Source organism: Heptranchias perlo, chromosome 3 (assembly GCF_035084215.1).
Source record: "Heptranchias perlo isolate sHepPer1 chromosome 3, sHepPer1.hap1, whole genome shotgun sequence".
Classification (NCBI taxonomy): domain Eukaryota; kingdom Metazoa; phylum Chordata; class Chondrichthyes; order Hexanchiformes; family Hexanchidae; genus Heptranchias; species Heptranchias perlo.
This window is the reverse complement of record NC_090327.1, coordinates 79,519,336-79,545,181: the sequence shown is the minus strand read 5'-3', so window position 1 is coordinate 79,545,181 and position 25,846 is coordinate 79,519,336. Positions and strand designations below refer to the sequence as shown.

The following is a 25,846-nucleotide window of genomic DNA, read 5'->3' as shown; positions in this document are numbered from 1 at the left end:
CTATTACTCCATGGCATGGCATGTTGGAGTGTCTTTGTCCCATATTGTTTAATGTTCAAATCTCTTATCAAGCACGGAAAATGGAGTTTCCATGTATAACTTCATAGGAAATTCAAATCTTCAACACATGGCTAATAATGTGATTTAAGCTAGACTTCAATAGTCAATTGGTGGAAAATCTAGGATAATTTTTTCATCCCAGTGTAGCAAAGATGTTCCTGGATGGTGTAGTTTGCAAATATCATATACTGCTTTGTAATCCATGAAACAACATTGTGAAATAATTCTTTTAGCCAAAGAACAGAACTATACTAAGATTGATATTTTTCCTTTTTTGTGAAGGGGCTAAATGTCACAATAACTCCAGCTCTCAGAAGCATGAGGTGATTTGTTCTCCAATTGTTCTGAGTGTTTGGTAACTCATTTTTGATGGCACAGCTGAGATCAGAAACTGATCATTACGGGATAACCCCATTTTCTATTACTCCATGGCACATTGGAGTGCCCTTGTCCCATATTGTTTAATCCTCAAATCTTTTCCAGTTAAATGTCAGAAAACAGAATGAAACTGATCTGTGTAACATCCTTTAGTGGTTGGGGAGAGGGAGGTTGGAGAACAGATTGGTACATAAAGAAGTTTAATCTTAGCGCGGACTCGATGGGCCGAATGGCCTTCCTCGGTGCTGTAACCTTTCTATGATTCCATATATAAATAAGAAATCTGGTAGTAAAGATTAGAAGTATAATAATAATAGGAAAGGCACAAGTAGTCAGTAAATAAAAAAGTTTTTGAATACAGAAACATTCCTTAAATGGTAAATTGAGAATGTGGAAATTTTGTTTGATCTATTATTTAGTAAGGTCCACTCAAGAATAAAATGCCTCATTACTAACTACTTTTTATAGTAAGACTAATCCATTTGTTGTTTTTCACTACAGCCTTGCAAACAAAGATATTCGTTTTTCTGTAACTCAAGTCAGATGATCCCTGGATTAGGAGGCAGTCATAACAGGGGCCTTTTAGAGGGAAGAAGGAAAGGAGAGGATGGAAAATTAGTTCAGTTTCTTTAGTAGTTGCACAATGAAAAGCACCTTGAAGGAAAACTTTATTGTACAAAAACTGTTGTGCAAAAGAAAACCAAGAAGTAAATATGAGGTCCAAAATTCTTGTAAAAACCTGAAGTGCAAGGCAAGATTTAGGCAGTTGTTCAAGCAGTAATTTGCTGCTGTGTAATTAATAGTTGCTTTTACAATTAAGTTTCACACTCTGCACGATGTTTGTACTATGCAGTATGTTCCATATGTATACCTATAGGTGTTGTATTGCCAAAGGTCTTGTGTTGGAAAACAATTATCTAGTACCCATGATGTTACTGTTACATTTATTTCAAATTAATAGGCAAGTATATTTCTATAACCTTCCTACTTTGGTTGAATAAGAACTCAAAATTAAGTTAAAATACTGTTTAGCTACAGCGTTTGAAAACTTGAAATAATTTAGATTTATTCAAAAGCAATCGCTTAGATCCATAGCTTACTTCCAGTCTCTATTATGTAATACAATTGGAAGTCACCAATCTCTAACTAACAATTGTTTTGTAACTTGTCTGAAGACACTCAGTCTTAAGGGAATTTGGACGTGCACATCTGTCTTTGTGCCCATCAGGTATCTTGGCTCTAGCACTTCTTCCGAGAGCTTCCCCAAATGAGCACAGTGGGATCTCTGTCAGCTGCAAGATTTATGTTAGTTCCCTCTTTTCTGAGAACAGTTCTTTCAGCTCCTGACATCTGGATTCAATTGAAAAGACATTTAGTGATTTGGAAAAGTATCTCACAGAGAAGAACAGTACAGACAGGTCTGTTAGAAGACCAGGTGCCGGTTGGTTAAGTAAGACATACGGAGACAGGATTACCAAGCACATTTGTGGAAAATTATTATTTAGAAGATGGATCTTTAAAACCATGTTTTCATAATTTTTGTATATACCAGCTGAATTACCTCCGTGACTGTATTGTGGGCCCTATTTTCAAAAGTTTTTTTTTCTAAAATTCTAGAAAATCTCTTTTTCAAAGAATTTGCAGATCTTTTTTGAAACTGCACACAGTTGCTGGAAATACAATTCTACTGCACTCTCAGACTTGCCACAGTTGGCAGCATATGTGTTATTTTTTTGCCAAAATCAATGTACAAAGAGAAACTGCAATTTAAATCTGATGGACAGAGAGTGAAATAAAAAAAAACAAAACAGCAAATAAAATGGAAGTCCAGAGCAGTAGCCTCTACCAAATCTGACCAGAGCACAGTTTGCTCAGGCAATTAAACTTATTTTTACTGGAGAAGAGACTAAGGGGATACACATCTTCAAAAGAATGTAGTGAACAAGCTATTTATCTTGGGCAACAAGCATGGGATGAGAGGACAAATGTACAATATTTAGAAGCCTTGAGCAAGGTTTAAAGACTAGAAAAACTTTTTTCCCCTCACAGAATTGTGGATATGTGGAACAAACTCCCAGAAACAGTAGTTATTTTTTGGATAATTGGCACCTAGAAAGGAGATGGATTGATATCTGTTGAGAACTGGGATTAAAGATATTTAACAACACTGCTTGATTTTCTTTCAGGGGTGGATGGGGGGAACTAGGGCTATAAATTGGGCCATTAGTGCCCGTTTTATAGGCGCACTGCGACCTCCTAAGGACGCAAAATGGCGTCCGGAATGCGCGCGCACACTTCTAGCTTGACATGCGCTAATGCCATCTTAGTAAAGGCGTTCGTGCAAGCGCAGACAATGAATGCCGGCACCAAGTAAAGTAGGAAGAATATGTGGTAGATCAGTGTGCAACGCTGATTTAAAGGGACAGATGCGATTTTGGAACTCAACGCTCCAGCCAATGCACTGTCTTAACCTCGCACAGCTGAGCAGGTCGTAAACAGTGTGGAGGACCCCCCCACCACCGCTAATTAAAGGGATCATGCAGGAGTTACAGGTTAGTTGCTGGACTATTGCTTCTGGCGGCTGATGCATTTGTACCTGTTTTTGGAGGTCTCCTATACTTGAATACTAGGACTAGGGGACATAGCCTAAAAATTAGAGCCAGGACTTTCAGAAGTGAAGTTAGGAAACGCTTCTGCATGCAAAGGGTGGTAGAAGTTTGGAACACTCTTCCGCAAACGGCAGTTCATGCTAGCTCAATTGTTAATTTTAAATCCGAGATTGATAGATTTTTGTTAACCAAAGGTATTAAGGGATATGGGACTAAGGCGGGCATATGGAGTTAGGTCACAGATCAACCATGATCTCACTGAATGGTGGAACAGGCTCGAGGGGCTAAATGGCCTATGTTCCTATAATAAAGTTTCAATACTCTACAGGGAGTGGGCTGGCTAGCTGACAGGCAACAGCAAGGGCAATGCAGAATGGCAGGGGTGGGACAGGAATGCTGTCATCCTGAGAGAGGACAGCAGGTTAATGTTCTATGGAACCACTGCCACTTGCTGCCTCATGTTATGTGCCACCTTCTGCAAGAAAGCGGGACGTGTGTTGGTGAGTGTCCTGCAAGATGTTTGGGTGATGTGCCTGTCATGGTTGAATAGCTGCCAGTGTGTGTGACCTGTGAATTGTGGGTGTATGGCTTGCAACAGTGGTAATGTGTGAGGGTGGGAGGAAGCATCTCATTGAAAGAGTTGAGTACTGATTGAAAGAATTTGTGGGTAGATGGGTGATGGGGGGTGTAGTGCATGGTGCAGTGGATGAGGCTAGTGGTGCAGTTGGTAGGAGACGCCACTTGACAGTTAACCCCACTCACCTTGACCACTCGTATCAAAGCATTGAACTTTTTTCTGCACTGCATCCATGTTAGTGGTGCTATGCACCTGCCATTGACTTCATCACCTACTGCCTCCCGCTGCCTCGGGAGCATATGCCTGGAGGGCCTCTTGCCCCCCCCTGCAGATAGGATGCTCCTCCTTCTGCCGCCTCTTGCACCAAAGCCTCTAGTGCATCATCAGAGAACGTTGGTGCGCAATCTCTCGTAGGCCTGGTACAGACTCAGATCGGCAGATTGGTGAGGTCTGGCTTGCAGATTGGAGGATGTGGGATTTAGTAGTGCGCAACCTTTATTCAATGTTTTAACATAACTCAACAGTTTGTAAACGTAGGGACGGGACCTGCATCTGTGTTCTACGTGTGTAATGTCTGATCTCCGTTCAGACTCGTATCTTATATTTTGCAAATAAGAGGTGCAGACTGCCTTTAATAGGTGCAGGCTACTTTTAAGTGGTGCCAGCCACTTGCGATATCAGGGTCCCCTAATGGTGAGCAGCTGCATAACAGTGCAGCTAGGCCTGGCTGTTTGCAGCAATCAGGTAAATAACCAAGTAGCACGAATGTTACGTGCTGCCTGCATCTCAATGACTGGGCACGGGTTAACCGTGCACCGTGACCCCCGCGCCTGGTTACGGGGGTTATCAATTATAACCACCTTAGTATTCCTAAAGTAGGGGATGAACAGGTGGTTTAGCAGGGAATTCCATGATAGAATATATATACCTGTTCAGAATGGACTAGATGGATTGAATGAACTTTTCCCAATGTGGATTTTATGTTCTAATTTGCAGAAGTTTCACTTTTGCTAAGATTTTGTACTATTGTGTTGGGTGTTCCTATGTAGTCTTGATAACCCAATTGATTTTCAAAACCAAAAAAAATATTGCAAATTGTCAGTCTATGGGAAAATTACTTACACCGTTTTGAACTTTCCATATACTGTCCAGACTGTAAGGGTGAAAATAATTTTATACAGACGAAAAGACATGTGAGGAAGTTTCAGAAAACAGAGGAGTGAAACAGATTAATTTTTCACCTAGACGGGTAATATTTCCAACCACTATTATATTAATTTTGGTAGCGGGTACTGCTCTGGGCTTCCATTTTATTTGCTGTTTTGTTTCACTCTCTGTCCATCAGATTTAGATTGCAGTTTCACTTTTCTGCATTGATTTTGGAACAAAAAGTACACATATGCTGCCAACTGTAGCAAGTCTGAGAGTGCAGTAGAATTTTCTTTCCATCAACTGTGTGTAGTTTCAAAAAAGAAATTGCCAAATTCTTTGAAAAAGAGATTTTCTAGAATTTTGGTAAAAAACCTTTGAAAATAGGGCCAACAATACAGTCACAGACCTAACTCGCCTGATAGATACAAACATTACAGAAAGGTGGTGTTACTGAGTACTGTGTCTAGTTCTGGTCACCAAGATATAAGGGGGACATTCAAGCCCTGCAGACGGTGCAAAGAAGAGATAAGGATCTCCAGTCTTAGAGGTCTCAGTTGAGGAAAGACGGGAAAAACCTGGCCTCTGCAACCTTGCAAAGAGGTGTCTGAGAGATGATCTTATGGCGGTATACAAGATTGCAAATGGTACGGAAAAGGTAAATCTGGAATAATACCTTAAATTTAATTGCAAGAGTAGGACAAGGGAACACAGGTTCAAACTAGTAAAAAGTAAATTTAGGACTCATATCAGGAAGTTCTTCACACAAAGAGTGATCATGATCTGGAATAGACTTCCAGATAGAATAGTGGCGGTGAAAACCCTAGAATCATTTAAGAGCCAATTGAATACTGCTGTGGGGCAACTTTAAGTTCATTCTGGTTGGATAACTAAGATAGCCCAGCTAACCTTCTTAGTAATAATTACCACATGAATCTTGAGCTTTTCTTCATAAATTAGTCCCCCAGAATTATTCTGGTCACACTTCTCTGAACCCTTTCTAATAACATCTCTATCCTTTTTTGAGGTACGGTGGCCAAATTCTGCACCATACTCTAGAATTAGCCTCACTATTGATCTATACAATTGTCAGTATAAGTTGTTCAGACTTGTAGCCCAACACACTCCAGAACCTGATTTGCCTTATTAATAACTGCTTCACGTTATCCAGACGCTTTTAAAATATGACCAATGATCACTACTAAATCCTTTTCCTTTTCGGCCTCTACCAATGGAAATGGCACCACAATAGTTTTTAATAGTGCCTTAGGCAAAAAGGCTGTTCCCTATCTGGATAATTATAAAAAACATTAAGGTATCTCCTGCATGGAAAGAGATGTCTTCTTTTGGTCATATGTTTCCACTCTGCTGGAGAAATGCCAAAGCTAGTTCCTACTTCCACCTGAAGCTGTTTTGACAGCAAGTATTATAGGAGTGGGCTGTGTGCATCATAGGGTGTTTTTTTTAAATTTAAATAGAGCTTGACACTTAAAACTACTCTGGAGGCCAATCCAATCTGAGCTAGAAAAAAGCAGCACTAGCTGATAACACATGAGTACCCAGCTAGTACTAAGGCAACTCTGCTTGGTCCTACAGAGGCTGATTTTAAACCACTATGTCCCAGAATAGCTCTATTGTTTATACATATCCATATAAATGCAGCTGCTCTGGAACAATAATGGGTCACTCATATAAATCACATAATTGCATTAGCTCTTGCCACAAGCAGAATCCTGAAATGGCAGCACTCTATGGGAGGGATAATACACTGAAAATGAAGATATATCCCCTGCTTGGTAGCGCTCTCACCTCTGAGTCAGAAGATTGTAGGGTTAAGGCCCACTAGAGACTTGAGCATTGTAATGTAAGCTGACACTTCAATGCAGTACTGAGGGTGTGATGTTTATTCAAACATGCCCTCTTTTAAATGAGATGTTAAACTGAGGCCATGTCTACCGGTTTAAGTGGGCATAAAAAATCCTATGCCACTATTTGAAGAAGAGCAGGGATTTCCTCCGGTGTCCTGACCAGCCATCCTTCCTCAACCATCATTAGCAAGAGACAGATTATCTGGTCATTCATTCACTTGCTGTTTGGAAAAATTGCTCTCTGAAACATTTTATGAAAGGGAGCACATTCCATGGTCTGGTTACTGTGCACATTTATAACTGGTAGCAGCAATGAGATAAAGGAACTGAAATTCACCAGTCGCTGGTCAATAAATTCAATGGGGTCGAGTTATTGCTTGGTTCCGCTAGTTATTGCAGTGCAATCCCAGCGAATCAGCGCAAAAAATCACGGAATTTAAAACATAAGTGAGTTATGCCCAAAGCTACTTATGCTCGTGTTTTCCATGATCTTTTTACACTGGTTGAAAAATTATTTTGCCCGAAGTAGGCCCCGCCCACAAAAGTGGCCACGCCTCCAGGTCGAAATAGTGGGGATGGCGAGTTTCTGCCGTTTGCACCCTTTTGGGAAGGGTTGTTAAATTGAGCTTGTTTTTTCAGCAAACAGCCTCACTGCTCTTGAAACTTACACATCAATAAATTAAAATTAATATAAATCAAACAGATCATGCCCTTAAAACTATAAAAGCAGGGCACGTGGCAGTAAAAAGTTTGCAGAATGCGAGAAAAGTGTCCTTACCTTTTGATCTTCATCCTCACTCTGAAGGAATATTTTTCCAGTGGCTTTTTTAGGATCCCTCCCCAGATATTTGACGCCCGATTGGCTCTGTTCCCGGTCACTAATCGATTACGCTAATTTACGCTGCTGCGTTGCGCTCATTCATGGGAAATTTTATATGTTTGGGATTATGCAAATGAGTTTGAGCGGAAACTTGAAGCGTAACTCCAAATTGGAAAAACAGTGCAATTTCAAGTGCATTTTAGATGCAATTTCCCCGATTGCTATCAAAGTGGAAACTTGACCCCAATGTTTCCAATGCAATATGGTGGCAGTTCTGCATTGTTCGGGGTGCTGTCCTTCAGATGTGACATTAGACCAAGGCATTGTGTACCTGTTCCAGTTGTTCTGATGAATAGTAAAGATCCCATGAAACTACTCTAATAGCAGGAAGTTTTCCTTGAATAGTGGCCAACTCTCCTCCTTCAGTCAAAACCATCAAAAACAGATTAATTCGTCATTCATTTTAGTTGTTGTTTGTAGGATCTTGCTGTGTGCAAAGTAGCTGCCACATTTGCCTATATAACAAGTTTCCCTGTACTTCAAAGTAGTTTATTGTAGGCTTTGTGATGCTTCAGAGAGATGTGATAAGACTATATATAAATGCGAGTCTTAATTGGTGACATGTGCCTTGCAATGACCATCTCCAACAAGAGAGAGTCTAACCACCTCCCCTTGACATTCAACGGCATTACCATTGCCGAATCCCCCACCATCAACATCATGGAGGTCACCATTGACCAGAAACTTAACTGGACCAGCCACATAAATACTGTGGCTACAAGAGCAGGTCAGAGGCTGGGTATTCTGCGGCAAGTGACTCACCTCCTGACTCCCCAAAGCCTTTCCACCATCTACAAGGTACAAGTCAGGAATGTGATGGAATACTCTCAACTTGCCTGGATGAGTGCAGCTCCAACAACACTTAAGAAGCTCGACACCATCCAGGACAAAGCAGCCCGCTTGATTGGCACCCCATCCACCACCCTAAACATTCACTCCCTTCACCACCGGCGTACCGTGGATGCATGTGTACCATCTACAGGATGCACTGCAGCAACTTGCCAAGGCTTCTTCAACAGCACCTCCAAAACCCGCGACTTCTACCGCCTGGAAGGACAAGGGCAGCAGGCGCATGGGAACAACCCACCTGCACGTTCCCCTCCAAGTCGCACACCATCCTGACTTGGAAATATATCGCCGTTCCTTCATCGTCACTGGGTCAAAATCCTGGAACTCCCTACCTAACAGCACTGTGGGAGAACCTTCGTCACACGGACTGCAGCGGTTCAAGAAGGCGGCTCATCACCACATTCTCAAGGGCAATTATGGATGGGCAATAAATGCTGGCCTTGCCGGCAACGCGTACATCCCATGAACGAATAAAAAAAAATGTCTCCAGGAACACGTTACAGTATGTTTTTTGCTTGACAGTTCTGCTACAATTAAACAGATGAATGTAACTGTCGTTCAGTCTTCTAACCCAAAAGGGCAGTCAGAAGGCTGAAGCAAATGGAAGGAAGAGAAACTAAGACAAGAAACAGCGAATGATTTGAAATGTTTTCAATGTGCCTAATGGGCCAGTTATACAGCCACTTTTGTGTCGATGCGAAACAATTTCAGATGTGCATTGAAACGAAACTGAAATTATAACTTGGGAGTCAGATCGTGGACCACATTAAAAGTAAGAGATATGAAACCATCTCCAGGATAGGGTCTCTCATTACTTGAGTTTCACCCTGCCTGTTCTGTGTGCAGTCTAGTGTGACGGCAAGTTTAAACTTTCTTAATGTTGGGAGGGAGTGCACACTTTCACCAGCTCTCTTCTAACATTAAAAATGTAATCAGCCTTCAGGAGCCCAATGGTAGAACTCTGTTCATACATACAAGCGTACATGTTGCTGGGCAGAGAATGATACATAACTAGCAGTATAACTCAGCCATAGCCATCCTGCATTGTATTCACCAGAAACTTTGCAACCTCACCCCCACATCCACACCCTCCTCTCCTGCTCACTCAGACTGAAGCCAACAGTGTGCAACTTCGTTGTCCTGCTCAATTATGAGCTAAACTTCAAAACTCCCCTTCAATCCAACACCAAAATAGTCTCTTTCCACCTCCGAAACCAACTATCATTAAGACTTGCCTTTATACATATCCTTATTACATCTCTCAGAAGTATCTCAAAGCTCTTCAGCTACAATGAGGTGCTCTGAAGTGCAGTGAGTGTTGTTATATAGGCAAATGTGGTAGCCATTTTGCACACACAAATATCCCACAAACAGCAATTGTGATGAATGGTGAGTTAATCTGCTTTACTGTTTACTGAAGGAGCAAAATTGCTCAGGATTCCAGGAGAACTTACTGTTCTTTGATTAGTGTCATGGGGTTTTATCCTTTACCTGAACAACTGGAACTCTATACCTACCTCATCCTTACCATCCAGGCCTTTGTCCACCAGGCTCTATTCCAATGCCCTCCTAGCCAACCTCCCTAGCTATACCATACACAACCTCCAGCTCATCTTGTATCTATTCCATACAAAGTCCTATTCACCCACCACTCCAATCCTTGCTGATGTCCATTGGATCCCTATACCCCAGCACATTGCATTCAAAACTCTTGCTTACAAATCCCTCCATGGGCTCTCCCCACCCTACCACTTCAACATCCTCTGCCCTATGTCCAGCTTGCATCCTCCATTCTTTTGAGTATGGACTTCCATGTAACCCATCCTCCTCGGCCGCCATACCGTTGTTGATAGAGTCTTGATCGATCATCACTCTGCAAGCTGGAATTCTCTTCTGAAACCTTTCTGCCTTGCTAGATCTCTCCCCACTTTTAAAAGCCTCCTTAAAACCTACTTCTTTGTGGTTTCAGTCATCTACCCTAACCTTCTCCTAGTTCCTGTTCAGTGTCGTTTCCCCCCACACTTTTTGTGAAACACCTTAAGATATTTCAATACATTAATGGTGCTATGTAAGTACTAGCTGTGCCTCTCACTCTACAGGCACTACTCGCCTGAGATCGGTATCTGTGTTATATCTGACATTTTAAATGCATCAGAAGATTTATGACCCCCACTAGGGACTGTATATTTACAATTTAGTTTGAAGATTTTTTTTATAACAGAATGAAGTTCAAAGCTCCCTCAATGGCTCAGCAAGTAAATGCATTGCTTAGAATGCTATGCCCCCAGCATACCAAGATGCTACAGACTGCAGTAGGGTAAAGAAGCCCTAAATCAAAAATTGGGGGTAGGGGGCTCCAGGATCACTTCTGCTGCTCAGTGGAGGGAGGTGTATTCTTTATCATCTAAATTAATCAGTCATATAACATGACACTCATAGTGCCACCTACAGGCACAATACCATTAGACTGTTGTGACCACTCAACATTTTAATACATAATGGGCATTTCAGAAGCTACTTGTAGCAACATCTATTTAACACTGCACAACACATCACAAGGCATTTAGTTTGAATAACTAAGTTGCAGCAACTAGCAATTTTACAGTTGCTCCACCAAGGTTAAAGCTCAAACTTGTGCAATTCCTTCACAAAATCTAAATATCATGAAATTGTTTACCCCATAAAAAAATACATGAACAGACAAGAGGAGCTGAGTATTCCATGTCTGAATCTTAATCATTGAGAATACTGCACAACTGAAAACTGCTCCAGACAGTTTGGCTCCAACCAATAACAGTTCTCCTTACAATTGCAAATCTTAATTAAAGGTATATCATATTGCCTGCCTCTCCTAAAGATAATGACTCATGCTGGGGTGCAATTTCAGACAGCCTTGGGTACCTCATTCAAGTGACTATCCTTCAGATGTGAGTATAGACTGTGAAGCCTTGAAATTCCGTGGGGTTACCACCAGTCTCCCATCATAACTCCAACAGGAGGCCAGCAGAAACCCCAGAGAAATGGCTGAAAATAACCATCTACATAGTTTCTCTGGGGATTCCATCAAAGCTAATGTGCAAAACTGTATTACAGGCCCTGAGTGGTAGCAAGCTATGTGATCTTGGGAGTCCATCACAGCTAGACCTAAGCCAGTCCTCACCCTGTCTACACATGTACCTCCAGCAGAAAAGAGAATCCTGGTTGAGTGTTTTCCTCTTCCTAACCCAGAGTATTAAGGCCAATTGTAGCTCCCCACGGCAGTTGTGGCTGAGATCTGCAAACCAGAGATTGACCTTGGGACCTTCCTAGTTTGTATTGCTCAGTACCATACCAGCCAGTTCATTTAACCACAGAGCCATTAGAGGAGCTAGATTGCCAACTCTTGAGAGTAGTATTCACTGTTCAAATGAAGATTTTAAGAACAGACTCGTTGATCTCCCATGGCATTGCACAGAGTCACTTTTTCTACAATTTATTTTGAGACTTATCAAGCAGCCCAGAGTTTCAACAGGACTAGGCCTTTAATTTAGCTAAAATTTCAATTAAAACTTAATTTTAAAAACATTTACAGTTACTTTGACTTAATTAAATTTTCAGTTGCAACTTTTAAAGTTATAGTTATTTCAAGTTACTTAATTAAATTTTCAGTTAAATTTTGGTGTGACAAGATAATAGTTGCTTTTGTGTTTCTTGTGCTTTGTGACGTTGGATCTGATTGAGCCCTGCTCACCATCTGACCGATAATACCATATGAATAGCATAACCAATAAAAATCCGTTTGGAATCCTACAATCATATGTATACATGTGTACACACAAAAGATATAAATGTTATTGTTAGACATAATTCTAATCTTTGTTAGAATGATTTTAAAAACACTTATTTATAGTTAAAAATACATGTGAAATTGCTTTTTGGTTTCATTGCTTAAATTTATATTGCCTAGCCTTCTTTAGTTGGAGAAAATGTTGTTGCAAAGCACATTGGAAGGGGAAGCTGTGTGGTGCTAAATGAAAATCTGTTAAGGGGACAGGTGTCCTTTGGATTGCCTGACAAACCCATGAATCAGTGATATGTGGAATGATCTACTTTCATTGAGAGACTGAAGTTCTTTGTAATTCTATTGTAGGGTTTTCTAAGCAAGACAGTTTGCTACAAAATCTCAAACAGTTAGCTTTGGGCAGCCTGAAGTAGTTCAGTGCTTTATTCCCAACAGGAGAGGTTTTACGTTCAAGGCCTTGAGTCGCTTGTCGCTCAAATGCATACCATGGTTATGTGAGTCTTGTTGGTTCTTAAATGAGCATGTAGATGGAGGAAAAAAATGACATTCTTGACCTATCCCACTCAAATTGCATCTTATGCTGATTTATCATGGAGTAATGTTGATGGTGATTGTAGCACCATATCATACCTACACTGTCTAAAAAGAAGCCTTTGTTTTTAAGTTTGGCAGAAGTAGTGACAGTACAAACATAATGGAGTTGATGACTTTCTTGATGTATCTGCAAAGAAACCATTCACAAAAGACAGTACTGCAAAATCCCTCAAAAGAACCCACATCTATTAAAATTCCCTTACTCACTAATTTTCTCTTCATTTGAGCTTAGTACATTTAGTATACCTTAATGTGGTATCTATTGTAAATTCCAATGGAACTGTTTGTTAAAAATAGACTTTGCCAATAAGCAATGAGCTCTATTTACAAATGGATTTTTTTCTATTGTTTTGTTTCTTTTAAAATCACAAAAGAGATGTATTGTGCATCACTTTCATCTGATTCTCCTTTTGTAGTGGTTACTGATTTGACAAGCAATGACTGGGTTTCCTTGATACTACACCTGATGAGGCCACATACATCTGTTAGGTGAATTTCTATCTCTCCCATCTGCTAACTTCTCTTCTACAGTAATAACAAAAATGCTGGAAATACACAGCAGGTCTATCAACATTTCAGGTGACTACCATCTTCAGAACTGATATAATGCCGACAATAAAGCCACTTCATAGGGAATAACCAGGACAAAGAAGATAGATAAAGATGAAGAGCATTGTAAAGATATGCTAACTACTTTTACAAAGGAGCAGCGAAAGGGCTAATAGACTGAAAACACATTTTAAATCTGAAGAGGTGAAAAATGCTACTTGATACATAAAGGTTATCTTAGTCAGGCTGTGAAAAGCATTAGGAAGCCAAAAGATGAGTAAAACAGCTCCAAGATAGAAGAGAACATTGTGGCATGTGAATGGGAAGGACAGAACATAAGAAATAGAAGCAGGAGTAGGCCGTACAGCCCCTCGAGCCAGGTCCGCCATTCAATAAGATCATGGCTGATCTTCGACCTCAATTGCACTTTCCCGTCCGATTCCCATATCCCTTGATTCCCTTAGAGTCCAAAAATCTATTGATTTTGCCTTGAATATACTCAACAACTGAGCATCCACAGCCTTCTGGGGTAGAGAATTCCAAAGATTCACAACCCTCTGAGTGAAGAAATGCCTCCTCATCTAAGTCCTAAATGGCTAACCCCTTATCCTGAGACTATGCCCTCTAGTTCTAGACTCTCCAGCCAGGGGAAACAGCCTTTCAGCATCTACCCTGTCAAACACCCTCAGAATCTTATATGTTTCAGTGAGATCACCTCTCATTCCTCTAACCTCCAGAGAGTATAGGCCCAGTTTACTCAATCTCTCCTCATAGGACAACCCTCTCATCCCAGGAATCAATCTAGTGAACCTTCATTGCACTGCCTCTAAGGCAAGTATATCCTTCCTTATGTAAGGAGACCAAAACTGTACACAGTACTCCAGGTGAGGTCTCACCAAAGCCCTGTACAATTGTAGCAAGACTTCCTTACTCTTGTATTCCAACTCCCTTGCAATAAAGGCCAACAACATAGAGTCTAACCACTCCCCCTTGACATTCAACGGCATTACCATCACTGAATCCCCCACCGTCAACATCCTGGGGGTCACCATTGACTAGAAACTTAACTGGACCAGCCACATAAATACTGTGGCTACAAGAGTAGGTCAGAGGCTGGGTATTCTGCAGCAAGTGACTCACCTCCTGACTCCCCAAAGCCTTTCCACCATCTGCAAGGCACGAGTCTGGAGTGTAATGGAATACTGTCCACCTGCCTGGATGAGTGCAGCTCCAACAGCATTCAAAAAGCGCGACACCATCCAGGACAAAGCAGCCCGCTTGATTGGCACCCCATCCATCACCTTAAACATTCACTTCCTCCATCACAGTTGCAGCATGTGTGTACCATCTACAAGATGAACTACAGTAACTCTTCAAGGCTTCTTCGACAGCACCTCCCAAACCTGCGACCACCTAGAAGGACAAAAACAGACACATGGGAGCAACACCACCTGCACGTTCCCCTCCAAGTCACACACCATCCTGACTTGAAAATATATCACTGTTCCTTCATCGTCGCTGGGTCAAAATCCTGAAACTCCCTACCTGACAGCACTGTTGGAGAACCTTCACCACACGGACTGTAACGGTTCAAGAAGGGGGCTCACCACCACCTTCTCAAGAGCAATTAGGGATGGCCAATAAATGCTGGTCTTGCCAGTGTGCCCACATCCCATGAATGAATTAAAAAAACATTCCATTTGCCTTCCTAATTGCTTGCTGTCCCTGCTCATTAACTTTCAGTGCTTAGTGTACAAGAACACTCAAATCCTTCTGGACACCAACATTTAATAGTTTCTCACCATTTAAAAAATATTCTGTTTTCCTATTCTTCCTACCAAAGTGAATAACCTCACATTTTCCCACATTATACTCCATCTGCCACTTTCTTGCCCACTCATTTAACCTGTCTATATCCCTTTGCAGACTGTTTGCGCCCTCCTCACAATTTACTTTGCCACCTAGCTTTGTATTGTCAGCAAACTTGGACACATTACACTCAGTCCCTTCATCTGAGTCATTAATATAGATTGTAAATAGCTTAGGCCCAAGCACTGATCCTTGCAGCAACCCACTAGTTACAGCCTGCCAACCTGAAAATGACCTGTTTATTCCTACTCCCTGTTTTCTGTCCGTTAACCAATCCTCTATCCATGCTAATATATTACCCCCAACCCCATGAGCCCTTATCTTGTATAAGAATCTTTTGTGTGGCATCTTATCGAATGCCTTTTGAAAATCCAAATATACTATATCCACTGGTTTCCCTTTATCTATCCTGCTAGTTACATTCTCAAAAAACTCTAATAGGTTTGTCGAATATGATTTCCCTTTCATGAAACCATGTTGACTCTGCCTAATCATATTATGATGTTCTAAGTGCCCTGTTACCACTTCCTTAATAATGTATTCCAGCATTTTCCCAACTGCTGGTCTCAGGCTAACCTGCCTGTAGTTCCCTGTTTTCTCTCTCCCTCCTTTCTTGAATAGCGGTGTTACATTTGCTACCTTCCAATCCACTGGGACCGTTCGAGAATCTAGGGAATTTCAGAAGATCACAACCAATGCATCCACTATCTCTGCTGCCACCTCTTTTAGAACCCTAGGATGTAGGCCATCAGGTCCAGGGGATTTGTTGGATTTTAGTCCCATTAATTTCTCCAGTACTTTTTCTTTACTAATATTAATTACTTTAAGTTCCTCAGTCATTAGACCCTTGGTTCCCCGCTATTTCTGATATGTTTTTGTGTCCTTTACTGTGAAGACAGACACAAAATATTTGTTTAACGTCTCTGCCATTTACTTATTCCCCATTATAATTTCTCCTGTCTCAGCTTCCAAGGGACCCACATTTACTTTCATCAATCTCTACCTTTTTACATACTTGTAGAAGCTCTTACAATCTTTGTTTTTTTATGCTCATATTCTATTTTCTTCCTCTTTATAAATTTTTTGGTCATCCTTTGCTGGGTTCTAAAACTTTCTCAATCCTCAGGCTTACTACTCTTCTTGGCAACATTATAAGCCTCTTTTAATCTAATACTATCCTTAACTTCTTTAGTTAGTCACGGATGGATCACTTTTCCCGTGGAGGTCTTATTCCTCAATGAAATATTTCTTTAAATGTTCGCCATTACTTATCTCCGGTCATATCTTTTAATCTAATTTCCCAATCAACCTTAGACATCTCACCCCTCACACCTATGTAATTGGCTTTGTTTAAGGTCAAGGACTTGAGTACATGGGAACCACACCACAGTTTCCTGATGTGCACTTTGAGTGGACAAGCAGGCATTTGAAAAATTGACCCTACTGTTCCTGAAGTTTGAAGGACTTAGGAGACCAAAGATAGAAATATCAGAATGAGAATGGGAGTCATTGGTGTGAGTCACAGGGAGGTCAGGAATGAGTAACAGTAGAAGTAAATTGACAAATTTGCACTACATCCACAGAGCACATCCAAATCCCAATATGCACTCCTAGAGTGCTCTGGGAACACAGTTTATGATTTACTTGTAAATTAATGTAGCATATGCACATAAAACAATTACTCAGAAGTATTCTCTTATTTTGAGTAGCAAACCAAAGGGGGAAAATATATACAGATAGTTATTGGTATTTTTGACATAAGAAGACACGGAAAGCATTGCAATGGATAAGTTAGATTCAAAAGCTTTTTTTATTTTAATTGAAGAGCCTTTTAACTTGAACATTATGTGTAGACCACTTGTTACGACTAGAGGTACAGTCCTGTACCAAACTCAGCAAGAAGGCTAGACACAACCGTAAAATTCAATAGCAGATTACTCAAACTATAAGAACGCTCAAGGCTGATTTCCTCCAGTTGTCCCCTGCGACAGTGGTAGATCTTTGGTGGGACAGAACTTCTGCTCACCCTTGCCTACACCCCTGACTGTAGCCCATTTCCCGGGGTCAGGGTCATTTTAAGTATTGAGGGTGGGCGTTAGGGTCACTTGTAGTACCACTGGAGCACCTGCCTCATCTGAAGAGAAATTACTATGTTGCCTTTCCTTAAAGTATGTTGACTGGCATACGGTGAAGATTCTGAAAAAGTGTACAAATTGAAATGGTCTTAAAATTGGCATTTTGCATAATGGAATTGATTGATCTGTAATCGATTGCACTAGGCAAACTGACTTTTTAAATTTTAACCTCCCCACTGGCCCCGGCTCCCTCTGTGGCTCATAGCGGTGCAGGGCACGCAGCCATCTGATGCTCCCAGCGATGCTAAGGTTGAAATAACTAAAATAACTTTTGTTAAACGCTCAATACAATTTACATCCAAATTTATCACTGCATCATGAGAAGTCATTTTAATATTTCTACGTAATGTCATAATGAAAGTGATGCACAGCTAGTCCTGTTCTTCTTTCCTACCACAAAGCAGTTCTTTTTTTTGTTCTCACTTTGGTTCATGCTGAGGTACAGTTCCACAGGTGCAGGCTGCTTTCTGTTACCTCACTGAAGTAGCCATTCTCCATTCATAAATCTAGACTGTGATTGTTCGACCCTGTGGGATCAAGTTCAATTCTATCCTGATTCGATGTCCCATACATGCTCTTTGCAGTAGAGGTCACTGGATAGTTAGCAGCAATGGGGATGTGGAGGCTAGCTGTACAGCCCTTGTCATGACTTATTACACTTCTTATAATGTATATTAATTTCTTTTAATTGTGAAACAATCCACTGTATAGTGAATACAGAAAGTTAAAACATTATTTGCAATAAATTTTATAAATGTTTATTGTTCCTCCCCATTTAGGCACATGTTCTCACGAAACAATACTTGCTCACACTGGATGATTTGAATAGCTTTTCTGTCTTTTTCTTGCTTAATTTTAGAAACTATACTGTTCCAAGCAATATATAAGGGTTGATTCTATAAAAGGGAATACTTAGATCATTTAAAGGCTAACATCCTAAATGGTAGTACTAAATACAATTAATCTTAACATCGTAAACTGTAGCATTAATTAGAATTAATATTTATATTTAGTACAATTACTTATATTGTATTCCAGGATAAGTAATAATTATAAGATTTAGGCCCAATATCTTTAGGCTTTTGAGAACTGAGTGAGGAAAAATAATGACCAGCATTATATAAACTTTTTTTGAAAATTGTGCACACAGTGAGGCTTACACAGGTTTGTTTTTGGTTCCGCAGGCAGCTTTAAGTGCCTTGAAACAGCTGTCTGAACAAGGACTCGACCCAGTGGAGGGTGCAATCAAGGTAGAAAATGGATCCACTGAAATGTAAGTGCAGACTGATGTGCATTAATAGTACAGTGGAACCCTTTTGTAATGATTTTTTTTTGCTTTGGATAAAGATATAGTAAGCAAATAATACCAAAGTAGGAGGCAAAACAAATAATGAATAACAGTGCAACCTGGTTAGAAAAGGATTTAGATCTTTCAGGTAACTGGGTAAGTAGGTGGCAGATTCAATTCAATGTGGATAAGTGTAAAATAATTATTATGGGAGCAAGAAACCAAGAGAATAGCCCCTCAGATATTACTGTTGGTAGTATTAGTTGACAACAGCCTAATGTGTTCATATGACTTTCTTTGTCCATTAGTTTAGAGGTGGTGTTAACCCATTTAAAATAGTAGACAAATGAATATTATAGAAAATTGTTTAGTATCCCTCCACTAAAATCCCCAACAGCAATTTGTAGACTAGTATGTGTCAAATGGAACTATGGTACAGTTAATTAATCACGAGATCTAAGGATTATAGTGGATAAATCTATGAAACTGTCAAGACAGTACTTGTAAAGTAAAAAAGGTGTCAGCTTTAGCTCTGTGATAGCATTCTCATCTGTGTGTCAAAAGATTATGGGATCAAGCCCCACTCCAGAGATTTCAGCATGTAATCTAACTTGACATTTCAGTGCAGTACTGAGGGAGTGCTGCATTGTTGGAGGTGCTGTCTTTCAGGTGAATCATTAAATCGAGGCCACGTTTGCCCACGGACATACTTAAAAGATCCCATGGCAATATTCGAGGAAGAGCAGTGGAGTTCTGCCAACAGAATGTTGTCCTTGCCAACATTTAACCTTTAACAAATACCACTAAAAAAAACAGATTATCTGGCTATCTTATCTCATTGCTGTTTGTGGGACCTTGCTGTGCACAAATGAGCTGCCACATTAACCTGCATTACAATAATTACTACACTTCAAAAATACTACATTGGTATGAAGTTCTTCGGGACATCCTGAACAAATAAGGTTGCATTAGCAGAGAGATAGGGTACAAATCTAAAAGTTCATAAGGCACTGCTCAGACCCCAACTAAAATACTGTGTGCTGTTTTGAAAAAATTACTTAGGCTTGTTTTCTTTGGAAACTTTGAGATGATCTAATTGAGGTTTTAAAGATTACAAAGAGAATTGTCAAAACTGATCCAAGCAAATTGTTTGCTGTAGTAAAGGGGTAATGCCAGGGGAATAAGTTAAAAATTAGGATCCTGACGTGGTGGGATACCAGCCTATCAGTACTTAATGCATTCATTTGAAGTTCATTTTCCACTATTTTAGGGGAGGTGGTAACTTCTTTTAAATAAATGGATTAGCACCTCCACCAGTGGAGAGAGGAATTTCAGAAAAACACATTAAGTTTTCATACACTAGTATCCCACTATGTAATTTCAAGGCCTCGGAAGTTAGGAGTAAAAAAGGAAGAATGTTTTCACTCAAAAGGCAATAAAGTATCAGATGGTGTAAATTGATTCAAGACACCATTGGATGAGTTTCTGGAAAGAGAAAGGATTGATGGAAATGGTGAGAAGACAGGTAGGTGGGATTGACCTGTTAAAAAAGGATGGGCTTGTTTGAGCCTAATGGCCTTCTTTTGTCCCTAAAAGTTCTTGGGGGTAATTTTAACCTAACCCACCCAGCGGGAAACTGGCGTGATCAGATCAGCTGCCCCTTTATACCCCGCCCAATTTTACTTTCCATTGAAGTCAATGTGTGGGTCGAGAAAATACATTCTTGGGGACTGATTTTTGCAGTAGTCAGTAGTTTGCAAAATAATTAGAATAAAAGTGCAAAGTTTAAAATCTCTGTCAAATGGTATTGTATTAATAGTGGGACCATCAGCGGCTATTGTGATATTATTGTAGCTTTAACATACATGTATTTGGGACCTGACTCTAAACTTATAGATCACGGGTAAGGCAAGTGATTTGTTACAATGCGACAAGCCCGCTATTTTTAGGACTCACAATGGGTAGCGTGATTCTCTCCTCCAGTAGTGCTATTTTCAAAAAGAAAAGTGCCAAGACCGCCTAAAATGCTCAGCCTAGAAACTCTGCACAACAGACATCGATTGCCATTTGGATAGCAGCATTCCCATGAGGCAACAAGTTCACTCAGAATTTCTAGCTAGCAACATTTAGGCCAGATCTGTGTGGGACCTCCACCCAAAAAAGCAACAAGGAAGTAAAACTGGTGTTCTGGAATGTCCTCCCGTTATAGAATGTGCCTGTTTTTCTTATCCGTTGAAGTTAATTGAAAAGAAAATCGGGTGGTTTCTATAACAGGCAGCCTATCCGCAATGCTAGTTTTACATCAGGGCGGTAAGTTGAAAATCTATCCTGCTGTGTCCATACAAATTTGCTAACTATCTTCTACACTATGTTTAGTGTGTCTGGGATCCTGTCTCCTTCTCCAACCCCTTCTCCCCCACCCAGTCAATCTAGTTTAAATGATTCTTGATTGCTACTTCAATGTTACTAGCAAGCCTTCTTGTCCCTACTTGGGTTTAATTGCATCCAATCTTTCCAATACCAATCCTTTTTGTTTTGAAAGTATCCCCGGTTATATTGTTGTTTTTACAGCATGATGTCAGCCATTTATTTATATTGTGAATGTTCCTGATGAATTCTGCTCCTTTCCGAAACACTGGAAGTATATCCGAGAACATTATCTTTGAGTTTGGAGAGGCCCTTGCATTATGTCTCCTTGCGTGGACTACTACCACTGTGCTCCTTCCTGTGTCACTTCTATCTTTTCCTCAATTTGTCCGGTTCCGGTTCCAGTTCCAGGTAGACAACTCACCATCCTGTTGATATAGTTTTTGTGACACATATGGATATCTGCCTTCCTGAGCAAGAAATCTTCTATTACTACAATCTCTCTGTGACTTGCAGACTGCATCTTTGTCCAAGCTAGCCTCCTGGATCTCTAACTCCCTCTCCTTCTGTGACCTTATCTCTTCTGCATTATTGCACTGTGCCTGGATTCTCTTAATGTAATCTCTTGGGCTGGTTCACAGGCTTCCTTACTTAATTTACTACCAAACTTAATCTATTCAGTGTTCCTATTACTGTGGTTTCTGTCAACACTTGCCTCCATTTTATGGCAAACTTTTCCCTGGTTGTATCATTCTCCATCTGGTCCCTCATGATTCAGTCTCGAGGTCTGTTTCTTCTAGGTATCCCCTTAGATGTTTTGAATCTACTTCAACCTAGCACTACCCCTTTTTAAATTTCCTCAGGCTGTGGATCCTCTTCCATTGTTAACGCTGCCCTTTTATGTTTCCTGATCCCAGCTGAAGCTTTATACTGTTCTGAGGCCTAGGAGAGTGGAGCTGTTCCACTGAATTGTTCTATTATTTCTTTATTTACTTAGACGTCAGGACAGGATTGGAATAGGGTCACTAAGAGATGCAGAAGATAAACTCACAAGTAATGACAGCGAAATGGCAGAAATATTGAATAGTTACTGTACCTCAGTATTTACTAGGGAGACTAACAAGGTGGGCATGACATTAGAAGGAGAAATCAAAAAAGATATAAAAACATTTAAGATAGAAAGGGGGGAGATAATTGATAAACTAATCAAACTTAAGAGAGGATAAAACCCCGGTCCGAATGGATTGCATCCGCACATAATAAAAGAAGTTAGAGAAGAGATAGCAAAGGCACTATTACATATATAAAAAAAATCATTAGAAAAGGGAATAGTGCCAGGCGGACAGCTAATGTTATTCCTATATTTAAAAAGGGAGATAGAAGAAGTTCAGGGAATTATAGACCAGTTAGCTTAACGTCGGTGGTAGGAAAGATAATGGAATCTTTACTCAAAGATGTAATAGAAAAACATCTAGAAAACGAAAATATAATAAAGGGTAGTCAGCATGGATTTCAGAAGGGAAAGTCATGTTTGACCAATCTTATTGAATTCTTTGAAGAAGTAACAGAAAGAGTAGACAAGGGTAATGCAGTAGTTGTTGGCTTTGGTGATCTGAATAAAATATATTGTTTGCTATACTTTGTTTTAAATTTAATTCACAAAGTTTAATGAGGTAGAGTTTGGGCGCAATCGGCAAATGGGGCACAAACTGCGCTTGAAATTGCACTGGTTAGGTTACAGTTCAAGTTTCCACTAAATTGCATTTGCTGCATTTGCATAATCACAAACGTAAAATTTCCATGATTCAGAGCAATTGGGCAGTGTAATAGAACTTAATCGTTTATTTTGTTTTCTTTGCATTAAAAAATATTCATTAATGTATTTAAGAGTGCTAACCTGGTGCAGTTTTATTAATATAGCTGAAAATGGGTTTATCACAAAAAATAAGCATTTTTAATAAGAGTGTCTAGTCCCCCAGCTGTGAGTAACCTGATTTTAAATCACTGAAAATGACTTAAAAAAACTATACTGAACCATTTACTAGTTTCATTGGTCAGTGTCTTATTAAATTAAATATTTTTTAATATGTCAAAATGTTTAAAAAGTGCCTCTTAGTGTCTGTGTGCCTAAGAAAATGAGTTTAATTTGAAGAGCTGCCTCGAACAGCCGCAATCGGCAGAAACTCACCATCCTCGTTATTTTGATCTGAGGGTGTGGCCAATTTTGTGGGCGGGGCCGGCTTCGGGAGCAATCATTTTTGAACCAGCGTTGAAGATCGCGGAAACTTGATTTATACTCGATGTAACTTACTCATAAAATTCTGCATTCTTTTGCACTGGTTCGGGCGGAATGCACTGATAAAACCAGCGCAATCTAGCAGAAATTCTACCCCAAAGTCTTTTGTTCAATGCTGTGTGAATGCAATGACAACAAGATAATATTAAATGATCAACTTCACAATTGCACATGACTTCCGAATGCTGGATCAGAATTGTTTCCGATTTTTCTGCCCTCTTCTTCTGAAGATTTGACTTCTGCTGCGGTGCAGTTCCACAGGCGCTGAAAGGCATTTGGTGCATTGCCACTTGGGCAATGTGTGAGCCCAGACTGTGAATGTTGTCTGGCTATTTGACCATGGAGAATGTCATAGCTATGCCATGCCAGTCCTTTCCTTACCACACATCTGCACTTGCTATTTCAGAGCCCCAGCCCAGATTTATTACTTCTTAGTTTTTTTTCAGTTCAGTAGCCAGATCCTAAATGAAAATGTGATAGTGAACATGAAACATGTATTGACGAATGGGTATTTGGGATTTGATTTTTTTTAAGAAGGGTTACAGGTCACATTAAAGGTACCATAAGATCCGATAAGTAGTACATTGGGTAGTTTTTTGCATTCCTCGCATGTGGCGAGGTATCTCACAGCCCACAGTTTTCTGATGTGCGCTTGCAGCATGAGAGATACCTGATGAGGACTCAGAAAACCGATAAATTTTAATAAAATCTGTTACAGACCAAATGTAAATTTTAGAATTGCCACGTTTAAAAGCAGTTGACAAACACTAATGCAATGCACTAAAACATCCTACATGATGATATTTCTCTGGGCTCTCATCTGTTATATGCATAAATATATTTATTTTGTAACGTGTCCACTATTTTATAATATGTGTTCCCTTTGTTAAATCAAAGGCCCAATGCACTGTTAATTATCTTTGTAATCTATTTAAATACACTGATATTGTGTGGCTTAGATTTTTGTATTAATTTAGATCAATTCATCTTTACAGCCAAGTCAAACATCTGGGACAGAAAGCAGACAATAAACAGGCTAACTCAGGCACCACAGCTCAGGACTGCAAGGATTCAAAGGTTGTCGTCAAGGAGCCTGTAGCACCCACGGCTGCCACTGCATCCTTATAAACCTGTCAACACGCGATAGGGTGTATGTGTATGAGGAAATGACCAATACCATTATATGAATCTATGTGAAGACAACACTAACAGAACGCAAGTGAAAAAAATGCATGGTACTGTTAATTCACAAGGGAAATGACCAGACTGTATAGATTTCCCTTTGCAAAGAAAAATAAATACTTGTGTTGGTTGCCTGTTAGCAGTAGATTTGCTATCATGCTGCTGAGCTCGTATATCAATTTTTAGTGGAAAGTGATTTTTTAAAAAAGTGATGATAAATACTTCACCATTGGCTATAAATACTTCACCATTGTTTCAGTAACTACCAATTTTCCTTAGTGTAGCTTTAGTTTCCGCTTTTTTATGATGCTTGAGTATTTAAAGTTAACCAATGGCAGTGCTGTGAGAGTTGTAGTTGTTGTCTTCATATATAGTCATTCAGCTTATCTTTTTATGCTGATATAAGCATTTGTCATTCTATATGCATATATATGACTAAGATACAGACTGCTACTCAAGAGTTGTATGCAAAGACAAAAACTGAATCACGAAGAAAAAATGCTTATTGATACATGAACTGATGTTAGCACTGATCAGTAGAGGTTATAAGATTATTCTCCAGGAAAGCAGTTATGGTGTTTGATTTTCATTACCATCACAGAAGTTTGAGGTGTCTCGCCTAGCAGTAACATTTTGTACCATTTGCTCCTCTGTTCTGTGAAGCACATCTACACCCATTCTGTGTGTTGTACAACCCACCGTGTGCATCAACTGAGTGTTTTTAATAACTGCATTCGGACCTGGATAAACAAAGTAATCTTGGTAGAAAGTAAGGTCCACATCTACAGTAAAGAATAAAACAGTGATACGTTTAAAACATGCTGTATGTTGTGTAAGCTACGATAATTGGACAGAAGGTGTGAAACTTTTAATTGAATTTTGTACGGATTGGTTAGTTTTGGATTAATAATTGGCCAAATGCAGTAAAACCACATCAGTTCATGTGTAATTTTGTCTTGTGTCTTTATTTAAATACAGTTTTTAATACAGTGGGGCCTTAAGGGCATCACCCTGAAGATAGTAATCCTCGCTACATATTGAATGGTTCTAAAAGTTACAATATGTTATTTAAAAAGGGTTTTGGCCCTACCAAATTATCTTATTTCTTAATTATATTTTTCCTTTGGCAGTGCTGAGATCATCTTAATCAGATTGGCTGCACCATACTGTGAAACCTGGATGTTTATATTGTAACATGTCAAAAGGATTATTTCACAGAATTCACCTCAGCATTTTGCGTCAATATATGATACCATTCAGTATAATATGTGCAGCAAACAAAATTAGTGCTCACCAGCAATATAAGATACACAATCTACCAGCAACTTAACACTCTGGTTAAATGGGAGATCCATTTCAGTGAACTTCAATTTCAGGAAAATCTGCCTTAAGTCTATATGGACTAAACTTCAAGG

General features: G+C 39.8%; 1 protein-coding gene across 6 annotated transcripts in view; it reads left to right on the top strand.

Annotated features, from left to right (window-relative positions):
* stau2 (staufen double-stranded RNA binding protein 2) overlaps positions 1-25,380 on the top strand; it is a 339,148-nt gene extending 313,768 nt beyond the window's left edge. For 5 of the 6 annotated variants that reach the window (XM_067980463.1, XM_067980462.1, XM_067980461.1 and 2 more), the window contains 2 exons: positions 18,483-18,571; positions 24,245-25,380. In XM_067980463.1, coding sequence (XP_067836564.1) covers positions 18,483-18,571; positions 24,245-24,377 — 222 coding nt within the window. In that variant the 3' untranslated portion in view covers positions 24,378-25,380. The remainder of the gene's footprint in view (positions 1-18,482; positions 18,572-24,244) is intronic. The other variant, XM_067980464.1, reaches the window with a different exon arrangement.
* The last annotated feature ends 466 nt before the right edge of the window (positions 25,381-25,846 follow it).